Below are 14,212 nucleotides of genomic sequence, written 5' to 3'. Positions count from 1 at the left end.
GAACAAATTCATTTGTTGTGTCCATCTGCTTGCTGTATCTAACGCTAGTCCTCAAACTTTTCCATATTTTGTTTTTGTGAAACCATCTACTGTTCTTCCATTAGGAAAGAAATCTACTAAGTTGCTTTCCAAAGCATTTATCGTCATCAGGTTGTTTCTTTGTTAGCAGATGATAGCTTTTTCGATTAATATGGAAGACATGGGTGAAGGTGGACTTGACACTGAGAGGATTATACTCCATGTGACATGGTTGCCAAAACAGCAAGTGTTCTTCAGGGCATAAACACAAAACACAGCTCCTTCAATCATGTATACAACTCAGACACACACTTGAGAGCTTTTGCCACATTCCCTATGAACCAGGGAATGTTAATGAGGATAGAGAGTAGTTAGAGCTCAGCTTCAGTGTATGCTAATTGCAAATTTGCTGATATTCTGGATTCTAGACCTTGCTTGTATGAGCGAACAGCCTTCATACTCATTTGCCTTCACAAAGACGATTCCCAGACTTAAGTGCAGCGTAGTTTTGGCAGTGCCTTTTCTGTTCTCCCAGGCAACTTTACTCACATAACAAAAACAACAGTAATGTTGTGTTTACTAATTATAGGAGCTACTGTACAAAGTCCTTAATAGGCATGATTTCATTTAATACTGTTCAAATCCCTATAAGCCTCCATGTGTTTGTATTTTTCACAGATCTTTTCCTGTAATTGATATCTAGTCTTATAGCATTGTGGTCGGAAAAGATACTTGATACAATTTTAATTTTCTTAAATTTACCAAGGCTTGATTTGTGACCCAGGATATGATCTATCCTGGAGAATGTTCCATGAGCACTTAGGAAAAATGTGTATTCTGTTGTTTTTGGATGGAATGTCCTATAAATATCAATTAAGTGCATCTTTTTTTTTTACATCTTTATTGGAGTATAATTGCTTTACAATGCTGTGTTAGTTTCTGCTTTATAACAAAGTGAATCAGTTATGCATATACATATGTTCCCGTATCTCCTCCCTCTTGCGTCTCCCTCACTCCCACCCTCCCTATCCCACCCATCCAGGTGGTCACAAAGCACCGAGCTGATCTCCCTGTGCTATGCAGCTGCTTCCCACTAGCTATCTACCTTACATTTGGTAGTGTATATATGCCCATGCCTCTCTCTCACTTTGTCACAGCTTATGCTTCCCCCTCCGCATATCCTCAAGTCCATGCTCTAGTAGGTCTGTGTCTATTCCCGTCTTACCCCTAGGTTCTTCATGACATTTTTTTTTTACATCTTTATTGGAGTATAATTGCTTTACAATGGTGTGCTAGTTTCTGCTTTATAACAAAGTGAATCAGTTATGCATATACATATGTTTCCATATCTCCTCCCTCTTGCGTTTCCCTCACTCCCACCCTCCCTATCCCACCCCTCTAGGTGGTCACAAAGCACCGAGCTGATCTCCCTGTGCTATGCGGCTGCTTCCCACTAGCTATCTGTTTTACATTTGGTAGTGTATATATGTCCATGCCACTCTTTCACTTTGTCACAGCTTATGCTTCCCCCTCCCCATATCCTCAAGTCCATTCTCTAGTAGGTCTGTGTCTGTATTCCTGTCTTACCCCTAGGTTCTTCATGACATTTTCTTTTTCTTAAATTCCATATGGATGTGTTAGCATATGGTATTTGTCTTTCTCTTTCTGACTTACTTCACTCTGTATGACAGACTCTAGGTCCATCCACCTCATTACAAATAGCTCAATTTCGTTTCTTTTTATGGCTGAGTAATATTCCATTGTATATAAGTGCCACATCTTCTTTATCCATTCATCTGATGATGGACACTTAGGTTGTTTCCATCTCCTGGCTATTGTAAATAGAGCTGCAATGAACATTTTGGTACATGACTCTTTTTGAATTATGGTTTTCTCAGGGTATATGCCCAGTAGTGGGATTGCTGGGTCATATGGTAGTTCTATTTGTAGTTTTTTAAGGAACCTCCATACTGTTCTCCATAGTGGCTGTACCAATTCACATTCCCACCAGCAGTGCAAGAGGGTTCCCTTTTCTCCACACCCTCTCCAGCATTTATTGTTTCTAGATTTTTTGATGATAGCCATTCTGACCAGTGTGAGGGGCTACCTCATTGTAGTTTTGATTTGAATTTCTCTAATGATTAATGATGTTGAGCATTCTTTCATGTGTTTGTTGGCAATCTGTATGTCTTCTTTGGAGAAATGTCTATTTAGGTCTTCTGCCCATTTTTGGATTGGGTTGTTTGTTTTTTTGTTATTGAGCTGCAAGAACTGCTTGCAAATTTTGGAGATTAATCCTTTGTCATTTGCTTCATTTGCAAATATTTTCTCCCATTCTTAGGGTTCTCTTTTGGTCTTGTTTATGGTTTCCTTTGCTGTGCAAAAGCTTTTAAGTTTCATTAGGTCCCATTTGTTTATTTTTGTTTTTATTTCCATTTCTCTAGGAGGTGGGTCGAAAAGGATCTTGCTGTGATTTATGTCATAGAGTGTTCTGCCTATGTTTTCCTCTAAGAGTTTGATAGTTTCGGGCCTTACATTTAGGTCTTTAATCCATTTTGAGCTTATTTTTGTGTATGGTGTTAGGGAGTGATCTAATCTCATACTTTTACATGTACCTATCCAGTTTTCCCAGCACCACTTATTGAAGAGGCTGTCCTTTCTCCACTGTACATTCCTACCTCCTTTATCAAAGATAAGGTGACCACATGTGCGTGGGTTTATCTCTGGGCTTTCCTGTTCCATTGATCTGTCTTTCTGTTTTTGTACCACTACCATACTGTCTTGATTACTGTAGCTTTGTAGTATAGTCTGAAGACAGGGAGCCTTATTCCTCCAGCTCTGTTTTTAGTTCTCAAGATTGCATTGGCTAATCGGCGTATTTTGTATTTCCATACAAATTGTGAAATTTTTGGTTCTAGTTCTGTGAAAAATGCCAGTGGTAGTTTGATAGGGATTGCATTGAATGTGTAGATTGCTTTGGGTAGTAGAGTCATTTTCACAATGTTGATTCTTCCAATCCAAGAACATGGTATATCTCTCCATCTATTTGTATCATCTTTAATGTCTTTCATCAGTGTCTTATAATTTTCTGCATGCAGGTCTTTTGTCTCCTTAGGTAGGTTTATTCCTAGGTATTTTATTCTTTTTGTTGCAATGGTAAATGGGAGTGTTTTCTTGATTTCACTTTCAGATATTTCATCATTAGTGTATAGGAATGCCAGAGATTTCTGTGCATTAATTTTGTATCCTGCTACTTTACCAAATTCATTGATTAGCTCTAGTAGTTTTCTGGTAGCATCTTTAGGATTCTCTATGTATAGTATCATGTCATCTGCAAACAGTGACAGCTTTACTTCTTCTTTTCCGATTTGGATTCCTTTTATTTCCTTTTCTTCTCTGATTGCTGTGGCTAAAACTTCCAAAACTATGTTGAATGAGAGTGGTGATAGTGGGCAACCTTGTCTTGTTCCTGATCTTAGCGGAAATGCTTTCAGTTTTTCACCATTGAGGACGATGTTGGCTGTGGGCTTGTCATATATGGCCTTTATTATGTAGAGGAAAGTTCCCTCTATGCCTACTTTCTGGAGGGTTTTTATCATAAATGGGTGTTGAATTTTGTTTAAAGCTTTCTCTACATCTATTGAGATGATCATATGGTTTTTCTCCTTCAGTTTGTTAATATGGTGTATCACGTTGATTGATTTGCGTATCTTGAAGAGTCTTTGCATTCCTGGGATAAACCCCACTTGATCATGGTGTATGATCCTTTTAATGTGCTGTTGGATTCTGTTTGCTAGTATGTTGTTGAGGATTTTTGCATCTATGTTCATCAGTGATATTGGCCTGTAGTTTTCTTTCTTTGTGACATCCTTGTCTGGTTTTGGTATCAGGGTGATAGTGGCCTTGTAGAATGAGTTTGGGAGTGTTCCTCCCTCTGCTATATTTTGGAAGAGTTTGAGAAGGATAGGTGTTAGCTCTTCTCTAAATGTTTGATAGAATTTGCCTGTGGAGCCATCTGGTCCTGGGCTTTTGTTTGTTGGAAGATTTTTAATCACAGTTTCAATTTCAGTGCTTGTGATTGGTCTGTTCATATTTTCTATTTCTACCTGATTCAGTCTTGGCAGGTTTTGCATTTCTAAGAATTTGTCCATTTCTTCCAGGTTGTCCATTTTATTGGCATATAGTTGCTTGTAGTAACGTCTCATGATCTTTTTATTTCTGCAGTGTCAGTTGTTACTTCTCCTTTTTCATTTCTAATTCTATTGATTTGAGTCTTCTCCCTTTTTTTCTTGATGAGTCTGGCTAATGGTTTATCAATTTTGTTTATCTTCTCAAAGAACCAGCTCTTAGTTTTATTGATCTTTGCTATCGTTTCCTTCATTTCTTTTTCATTTATTTCTGATCTGATCTTTATGATTTCTTTCCTTCTGCTAACTTTGGGGTATTTTGGTTCTTCTTTCTCTAATTGCTTTAGGTGTAAGTTTAAGTTGTTTATTTGAGATTTTTCTTGTTTCTTGAGGTTGTATTGTATTGCTATAATCTTCCCTCTTAGAACTGCCTTTGCTGCACCCCATAGGTTTTGGGTCGTTGTGTTTTCACTGTCATTTGTTTCCAGGTATTTTTTGATTTCCTCTTTGATTTCTTTAATGATCACTTCGTTATTAAGTAGTGTATTGTTTAGCCTCCATGTGTTTGTATTTTTTACAGATCTTTTCCTGTAATTGATATCTAGTTTCATAGTGCTGTGGTCAGATAAGATACTTGATACAATTTCAATTTTCTTAAATTTACCAAGGCTTCATTTGTGAACCAGGATATGATCTATCCTGGAGAATGTTCACTTGAGAACAATTTGTATTCTGTTATTTTTGGATGGAATATCCTATAAATAGCAATTAAGTCCATCTTGTTTAATGTATCATTTAAAGCTTCTGTTTCCTTATTTATTTTCATTTTGGATGATCTGTCCATTGGTGAAAGTGGGGTGTTAAAGTCCCCTACTATGAATGTTTTACTGTCGATTTCCCCTTTTATGGCTCTTAGTATTTGCCTTATGTATTGAGGTGCTCATATGTTGGGTGCATAAATGTTTACAATTGTTATATCTTCTTCTTGGATCGATCCCTTGATCATTATGTAGTGTCATTCTTTGTCTCTTCTAATAGTCTTTATTTTAAAGTCTATTTTGTCTGATATGAGAATTGCTACTCCAGCTTTCTTTTGGTTTCCATTTGCATGGAATATCTTTTTCCATCCCCTTACTTTCAGTCTGTATGTGTCTGTAGGTCTGAAGTGGGTCTCTTGTAGACAGCATATATATGGGTCATGTTTTTGTATCCATTCAGCCAGTCTGTGTCTTTTGGTTGGAGCATTTAATCCATTTACATTTAAGGTAATTATCGATATGTATGTTCCTATTCCCATTTTCTTAATTGTTTTGGGTTTGTTATTGTAGGTCTTTTCCTTCTCTTGTGTTTCTTGCCTAGAGAAGTTCCTTTAGCATTTGTTGTAAAGCTGGTTTGGTGGTGCTGAATTGTCTCAGCTTTTTATTTTTTTGCGGTACATGGGCCGCTCACTGCCATGGCCTCTCCTGCCGTGGAGCACAGGCTCCGGACACGCAGGCCCAGCGGCCATGGCCCACGGGCCGAGCCGCTCCACGGCATGTGGGATCCCCCCGGACCGGGGCACGAACCCCCGTCTCCTGCATCGGCAGGCGGACTCCCAACCACTGCGCCACCAGGAAAGCCCCTGTCTTAGCTTTTGCCTGTCTGTGAAGGTTTTAATTTCTCCATCAAATCTGAATGAGATCCTTGCTGGGTAGAGTAATCTCGGTTGTAAGTTTTTCTCCTTCATCACTTTAAATATGTCCTGCCAGTCCCTTCTGGCTTGCAGAGTTTCTGCTGAAAGATCAGCTGTTAACCTTATGGGGATTCCCTTGTGTGTTATTTGTTGTTTTTCCCTTGCTGCTTTTAATATGTTTTCTTTGTATTTAATTTTTGACAGTTTGATTAATATGTGTCTTGGCGTGTTTCTCCTTGGATTTATGATGTTTGGGACTCGCTGTGCTTCCTGGACTTGATTAACTATTTCCTTTCCCATATTAGGGAAGTTTTCAACTATAGTCTCTTCACATATTTTCTCAGTCCCTTTCTTTTTCTCTTCTTCTTTGGGACCCCTATAATTCAAATGTTTGTGCATTTAATGTTGTCCCAGAGGTCTCTGAGACTGTCCTCAGTTCTTTTCATTCTTTTTTCTTTATTCTGCTCTGTAGTAGTTATTTCCACTATTTTATCTTCCAGATCACTTATCTGTTCTTCTGCCTCAGTTATTCTGCTATTGATCCTTTGTAGAGAATTTTTAATTTCATTTATTGTGTTGTTCATCGTTGCTTGTTTCCTCTTTAGTTCTTCTAGGTCCTTGTTAAATGTTTCTTGCATTTTCTCTATTCTATTTCCAAGATTTTGGATCATCTTTACTTTCAGTATTCTGAATTCTTTCTCAGGTAGACTGCCTATTTCCTCTTCATTTATTAGGTCTGGTGGGTTTTTACCTTGCTCCTTCATCTGCTGTGTATTTTTCTGTGTTCTCATTTTGCTTATCTTACTGTGTTTGGGGTCTCCTTTTCACAGGCTGCAGGTTCGTAGTTCCCGTTATTTTCGGTGTCTGTTCCCAGTGACTAAGGTTGGTTCAGTGGGTTGTGTAGGCTTCCTGGTGGAGGGGACTAGTGCCTGTGTTCTGGTGGATGAGGCTGGATCTTGTCTTTCTGGTGGAATTACATCTGTATTTTCCTAATGAAAATAAATGAGGCTTAGAAAACTAAGAAACCCAAGGCTACACAGTTGGTAAACAATGCATACAAAGTATTCATTTCCCAGTCTGTCCCCTTTGTTAGATTGAAATTAAAAGCAAGAGTTATAGCTTTCTAATGCTTGAGTCTTCCATACAGTGCCTGACTTTTAGTAGGTACTTGATAAATGTGTATTTGATACCTGTGAAGTCTTTCTTGGCCAACCAGACTTCTGGTTCTGATTCCTTCTTATGTGAAACAAACTCAAGTAGAAGAACTGTAGTGAGAATGAAACAGAAGGGGAAGAAGGTGAGGCAGGTCCTAGAGCCAGTGGAGAAAGGTAAAGGGTATAGCCATAGTAGTGTTTCAGGAGGGAGAGCTTCATTTTCGGCCACAGGTTGACTCCCTGATAAAGAAAGATAGGTTAATTTGGCTGAGACCTCGATCACATTAACTTAAACTGACACTCCAGAGTTACGTATCAAAAGATTTAGTCAGATACGTGTTAAATTGATTTGGGCTTTCTTTCCTGTCCCTTCATCTTTATATATTGCTAAATCTTTAAGCAAGTTTAACCGTAAACCAAATGCTACCTATCACCCTCGAGACCATTAAGAAATTAGCCCTCACAGCAATCAGAGAAGAAAAAGAAATAAAAAGAATCCAAATTGAAAAAGAAGTAAAACTGTCACTGTTTGCAGATGACATGATACTATACATAGAGAATCCTAAAGATGCTACCAGAAAACTACTGGAGCTAGTCAATGAATTTGGTAAAGTAGCAGGATACAAAATTAATGCACAGAAATCTCTGGCATTCCTATATACTAATGATGAAAACTCTGAAAGAGAAGTTAAGGAAACACTCCCATTTACCATTGCAACAAAAAGAAAAAAATATCTAGGAATAAATCTACCTAAGGAGACAAAAGACCTGTATGCAGAAAACTATAGGACACTGATGAAAGAAATTGAAGATGATACAAACAGATGGAGAGATATACCATGTTCTTGGATTGGAAGAATCAACATTGTGAAAATGACTCTACTACCCAAAGCAATCTACAGATTCAATGCAATCCCTATCAAACTACTACTGGCATTTTTCACAGAACTAGAACAAAAAAACTGCATGATCTGTATGGAAACACAAAAGACGCCGAATAGCCAAAGCAATCTTGAGAACTAAAAACGGAGCTGGAGGAATCAGGCTCCCTGACTTCAGACTATACTACAAAGCTACAGTAATCAAGACAGTATGGTATTGGCACAAAAACAGAAATATAGATCAATGGAACAGGATAGAAAGCCCAGAGATAAACCCACGCACATGTGGTCACCTTATCTTTGATAAAGGAGGCAAGAATATACAATGGAGAAAGGACAGCCTCTTCAATAAATAGTGCTGGGAAAACTGTATAGCTACATTTAAAAGAATGAAATTACAACACTCCCTAACACCATATACAAAAATAAACTTAAAATGGATTAAAAACCTAAATGCAAGGCCAGACACTATCAAACTCTTAGAGGAAAACATAGGCAGAACACTCTATGACATAAATCACAGCAAGATCCTTTATTACCCACCTCCTAGAGAAAGGGAAATAAAAACAAAAATAAACAAATGGGACCTAATGAAACTTAAAAGCTTTTGTACAGCAAAGGAAACCATAAGCAAGACGAAAAGACAGCCCTCAGAATGGGAGAAAATGTTTGCAAACGAAGCAGCTGACAAAGGATTAATCTCCAAAATATATAAGCAGCTCATGCAGCTCAATATCAAAAAAAGAAACAAGCCAGTCCAAAAATGGGCAGAACACCTAATAGACATTTCTACAAAGAAGATATACAGATTGCCAACAAACACAAGAAAGGATGCTCAACATCACTAATCATTAGAGAAATGCAAATCAAAACCACAATGAGGTATCACCTCACACTGGTCAGATTGGTCATCATCAAAAAATCTACAAACAATAAATGCTGGAGAGGGTTGTAGTGAAAAGGGAACCCTTGTGCACTGTTGGTGGGAATGTAAATTGATACAGCCACTGTGGAGAACAGTATGGAAGTTCCTTAAAAAACTAAAAATAGGGCTTCCCTGGTGACATAGTGGTTGAGAGTCCGCCTGCTGATTCAGGAGACGCGGGTTCATGCCCCGGTCCGGGAAGATCCCACATGCCGTGGAGCACCTGGGCCCGTGAGCCATGGCCGCTGAGCCTGCGCATCCGGAGCCTGTGCTCCACAACAGGAGAGGCCACAACAGTGAGAGGCCTGCGTACCACAGAAAATAATAATAATAATAAAAATAAAAATTGGCCCTGTTGAGGAGTGGTTTTTATGCTCCTTGTCTTGAGTTTTGAAGGAACTGGGACCAGCTCTTTCCCCTCTCTCTCATTCTCCTTCCCTCACTGGGTTTTGAGGAGGCTTGCACTGTCCTTTGTGGCTGCTCTTCCTGACTCTGCTAGTTTCCCCCTAAACCACATAGACTAAGTCTGCTGAGTCTTGTGTAACCAAGCACCACATACGTGGCAGTGCTTGACTCAAGAAAGGCTGTAACAGGCCCTGGGAACTGGCTCCCTGTGGCATTTCACAGCGTTGATCCTGAGTGTCTGCTTTGTCCCTTATGCATCAGAGGGTCTTTGCAGAACTGTAGAGTTTTAAGACTTGTGCTACTTTGCTGTGGTACATTATTTGTGCATTTAACTGTACTTAACATATTGGTCCTAAACTTTATTTTTTTACTCTGTATCCTTAATTTTGTTAATTGTGCAGCTGTTCTCTGTTTTCTTTTTTAGGTGGTAACTTTTATTGCCTGGTAATGCTCATCTTAACATTATGTGAAGGCTCTGGTCCTTGGGTCCCCTCTTAAATTTATAAAAGTAGATGAAATTGAATTTCTAGCAAATTGATGAACAATAATGAGCCAGGTTTTTCTGGGGTCTCTGGATTCGCAAACCAAAATAATACAGTGACTAGAATTTGAAATTGGACTCATTTTTAAAGCCTAAGAGAGAGGAGTACATGGCAAACGCAGGTGACCCACAGCTCAGCTTGGCCCCCAACCTGGCACTTTTTTTTTTTTAAGCGTGACGAAATGTTTATTATAAGTTCAAGCATGAATTGACACCAGAGAGTCCATACGAAAGGGAATCAATGTAACATGTAGGACAGAGGACTTGTTCAGACTTCACAACTCACTAGACGTAAGAATATATACATCTTTGATGAAGCCACAAGAATGTAATGTGTGTATAAAGGCTTTTATCCGTAGTGGCACTTCTTATTGTTTTAAATAGATTCTTTATATAGCATGAAGAGTAGATCACATGTGAACAAAGGTGAATGGATTTTTCCCTTTCCTTTACATTATTTTTCCTACCAGTATGTCCTATAATTTTATTTTTTTTCTACTGAAATAACTTCCAGTTATCCTGGTTCATGTTTTACTTTTTTTGTGTGGATAGAAAGGAATCTCGTGTACCCAGTGTACTCTATTTGCCTGCCTGATGGTTTGCCTCTTCCTGACCTCACATAAACTAGCAGGGGGAAGGAGCCCAGCATTGGAGACTGTTGCTCTGGCTACGTGGATGATTTCCAGGTGGGCGTCAGAAGAGCTGCCTCTTCTTGTGTTGGGCTTGCTGGCGTCTGTGCTGAGTGGGTGATAGCCAGGTGCTGGCCATGTTGAGGAACCAACTCTGTTCTCTCATCTTCTTAGGACGTGTAAGCTGCTTCTGACTGATCAACAACAACAACAAAAAGGTTAATTCTGGATTTAAAATTTAGTGTAAGCAGCTCATTTTTTTAAAGAGGAAGAAGGGAAAAACGAATGAATTTTAGGGCTAAAAATAACCATTCCAGAGAAGTATTTATGAAGTATTGAATGATTGTTTGCACAGTGGAAAAAAGATTAATCTCTCCACCTCTAATGATAACCCTCATCAAAATCAGCTTTCTACGAGAGTTTGCTGTATCTGTGTCTGGTTCCCTGAGAATGTGAGTTACTTTGGGCAAATTCTGTTTCATTCTTCCTTTTCTGTATCTCCTAATTCCTGGTGTAACACCTCATCACACTCAGGAGGCTTTCCTAAAAGTACTCTTCTAATTGAATAGAGACAGAATAAAGAAATATGTCTGAAGAACTTCTGCAGAGATCCAGTTGAATTTCATTTATACCCATTCAGAAGGAGTATTTGAAATATGGAACTCAGGATTCAGTTGACTAATGAGTTCAGCAATAAGAGGAAAGAAAGAAGAAAACAGATTCAAATGAAGTAGCTATTGTTCTGAATAGAAACCTTTTGAATCTTAGAATTGCAGTGTTGAATGTTAGAAATCATTTCAGTGATGAAATTCAAATGTGGTTATGTGTTCCTGATAATTACTTTATAAATTGAAAATATTTCTATGTTAAAATTCATTATAAGGAGACATACTTGCTGTGACAAAGGCACATGTATTTGTGTAAATTTAAAGGCCCTGTACTTTGTCAGAGAAATAGCCACAAGTTCCCGGTTCAGCTTTGTATGCCATTGGACATGCTACTAACACCTTTTTACCACAGTTTATCAAATGGGAATAACATATATCTTACAGGGTTTTGTGATGCTCAAATGAGATAATGTATCTAAAAAACATTTTCTATAAGACGGTCAAATGTTGTTAGTCTTTCCATCTTTCTATCTAGAAAATGCAGAAATGTTCTAAGTTGTATAAATTTTTCTTCTTGTGTAATTTTGTCAAAACAGATAGAAATAAAAATTTTATATTTTAGGACATCCTTTTAATGCATTTTAATATTAAATATTAAAATACATCAGTTTCAAAAATATTTATACAAATTCTTAAATTACATTAGAGAATTTAATAAACTTTACATCTTGTTTTTGGATATTAAATGTTTGAATTCAATCTAGAATTATTATATTGTTGTAAGGGTTTTTTTTCACATTTGATATATCTATTAAGGATGATTGCTTTCCTTTGTGAAATTCCCTTGGATTTATTTATGTGTTTGTTTTTTTATTATTTAGAGAAGTATAATATAGAAACGCATTAAAATTAGAAATAGACTTAGCGTATGATCCAGCAATCCCACTTCTGAGTATATCTCAAAAGGAAATGAGATCAGTACATCAGAGAGCTATCTGCACCTCCATAGTCACTGCATTATTCACAGTAGACAAGGTGTGAAAACAACCTAAATGCCTGTTAACAGGTGAATGGATAAAGAAAATGGGGCATATATATAATGGAATGTTATTCAACTTTTAAAAAGAGGGAAATCCTGCCATTTGCACAACATAAATGAACCTAGAGGACATTATGCCAAGTGAGATAAGCCAGAAAGACAAATACTACATGATCTCATTTATATATGGAATCTAAAATAGTTAAACTCATAGAAGCAGAAAGTAGAATGGTGGTTGCCAGGAGTGGGGGAAATGGGGAGATGGGTACAAAGTTTCAGTTATGCAAGGTGAGTAAGTTCTGGAGATCTGATGTACAGCATGACTATAGTTATCAAAGCTGTATTGTATACTTGAAATTTACTAAGTGTGTAGATCTTAAATGTTTTCACCACACATATACACACACACAAATGGTAACTAGTGAAGTGATGGGTCTTCTGATTCACTTGATTGTAGTGATCATTTCACAGTGTATGCCTATACCAAACATCAAGTTATATACCTTAAATATATACAAGCTTTATTTGTCAACCATACCTTAATGAAGCTGTGGGGAGAAAAAAGGAATACATTGTTTCTGAATAGTTTTATTTTTGCCCTAAGCAAGTATTACTTTATAGTTAAATGTTATCGTAAACACTTACATTTAAATGTATTTATATCATTAAACTTCTTGAATATCTTCTAAAGTATATTATTTAAAATTGTAACCACTTAATTCCTCAAAAACCTGAAAAAAATTTTTGTTTTAATATGTATGGGATGGACTTTAGTTTCTGTATTGTGTTAGTTAATGAACACCAGTAGAGGGAGCTCCACCTCCTCTTTCTTGATAAATTTAGCTCTCAACTGAAAATTTATGTTTGTGGAAAAGGGCACGCGGTGAAATAAACTTAAATAATACGTGGTTATAAACATTTTCAAAGGTACTAAAGAATGACAACTGTAATTCTTCTTACCTTTTAGGGGGAAAACAATCTCAGTTTGATTTCCATGCTTTTAAGTTAACTACCCTCAAATAACTAAACAGAAAACTTCTATGTAGCATAACCACTTGTAAGGAATCCATCAGGCAGCCCAAGCCTTTTAAAATCAAGAATCTATGTCTGGTCAGTTGAGGAAGAGGAGGAAGAACAGTGGTGGTAATGTTATTGTTTGAAATAAGGTTAAATAAAATAAAATTTTATCAATTGGTAGATAGTCACAATAGCAATGTCATAATAAGGCGAACTGCTGAGTCACTGTGTAGAACAAGGAGAGAGAAAATTTTCATTTTACTTAGAGCTCTTATGTATTCAGAAGGTTTTTAAACCAAAATCTAGAAAGGCTGTAGAACCTTTGTTCCTATCTAGAGGGCTGGGCCTAATTATTACCTGTTGGTTTCTTTAAAGACCCGAGAAGAAAATATCATGTGAGATTGCTGGCTTACAACAACATAGAAGATGGCTACCAGGCAGATCAAACAGTCAGTACTCCAGGATGCGTGTGTAAGTAAGAGTTACAGTAGCTTGTTTCACAGTGTTCGACTCATACTCTTTTTTCCTCTACTTCCTTCTTTAAATTTAAGTCTCATCACTACTTGGATACCTTGGTGGTTTTATTACTTTCATATCCTCCAGGATACCTAACGTAGTATCTTGAACAAGTACGTACTCAGTAAATATTTAAGTGAGATGTATTTAATTATAAGAACCTATTTTAGTTTTGCAAGGAAGAGACCATTAGAAATTTAACTGTGGGGACTCCCCTGGTGGTGCAGTGGTTAAGAATCTGCCTGCCAATGCAGGGGACAGAGGTTTGAGCCCTGGTATGGGAAGATCCCACGTGCCATGGAGCATCCAAGCCCATGCACCACAACTACTGAGCCTGTGCTCTAGAGCTCACGAGCCACAGCTACTCAGCCTGCGTGCCACAACTACTGAAGCCCACGCACCTAGAGCCCATGCTCTGCAACAAGAAAAGCCACCACAATGAGAAGCCCGTGCACCGCAACAAAGAGTAGCCCCCGCTTGCCGCAACTAGAGAAAGCCCACATGCAGCAGTGAAGACCCAACGCAGCAAAAATAAATTAATTAATTAAATAAAATTTTTTTAAAAAAGAAATTTAACTGGGAAAATAACCCTGAATACCTACAGATACTAAGTTTTCTTTTATCTCCTTTAACCTTGAGGCTAATTATTTCATTCCAGTTGCTATTCAGTTTTATTGCTG

At 37.6% G+C, this 14,212-nt stretch overlaps 1 protein-coding gene across 1 annotated transcript in view; it reads left to right on the top strand.

Annotated features, from left to right (window-relative positions):
- Nucleotides 1–14,212, top strand: part of PRTG (protogenin) — a 129,545-nt gene that overhangs the window by 95,504 nt on the left and 19,829 nt on the right. Inside the window, exon 12 of the mRNA XM_067751833.1 lies at nt 13,392–13,487. Coding sequence (XP_067607934.1) covers nt 13,392–13,487 — 96 coding nt within the window. The remainder of the gene's footprint in view (nt 1–13,391; nt 13,488–14,212) is intronic.

Source organism: Pseudorca crassidens, chromosome 1, assembly GCF_039906515.1.
Source record: "Pseudorca crassidens isolate mPseCra1 chromosome 1, mPseCra1.hap1, whole genome shotgun sequence".
In the NCBI taxonomy this organism is placed as follows: Eukaryota; Metazoa; Chordata; class Mammalia; order Artiodactyla; family Delphinidae; genus Pseudorca; species Pseudorca crassidens.
This window is presented reverse-complemented; position numbering and strand designations above follow the sequence as displayed.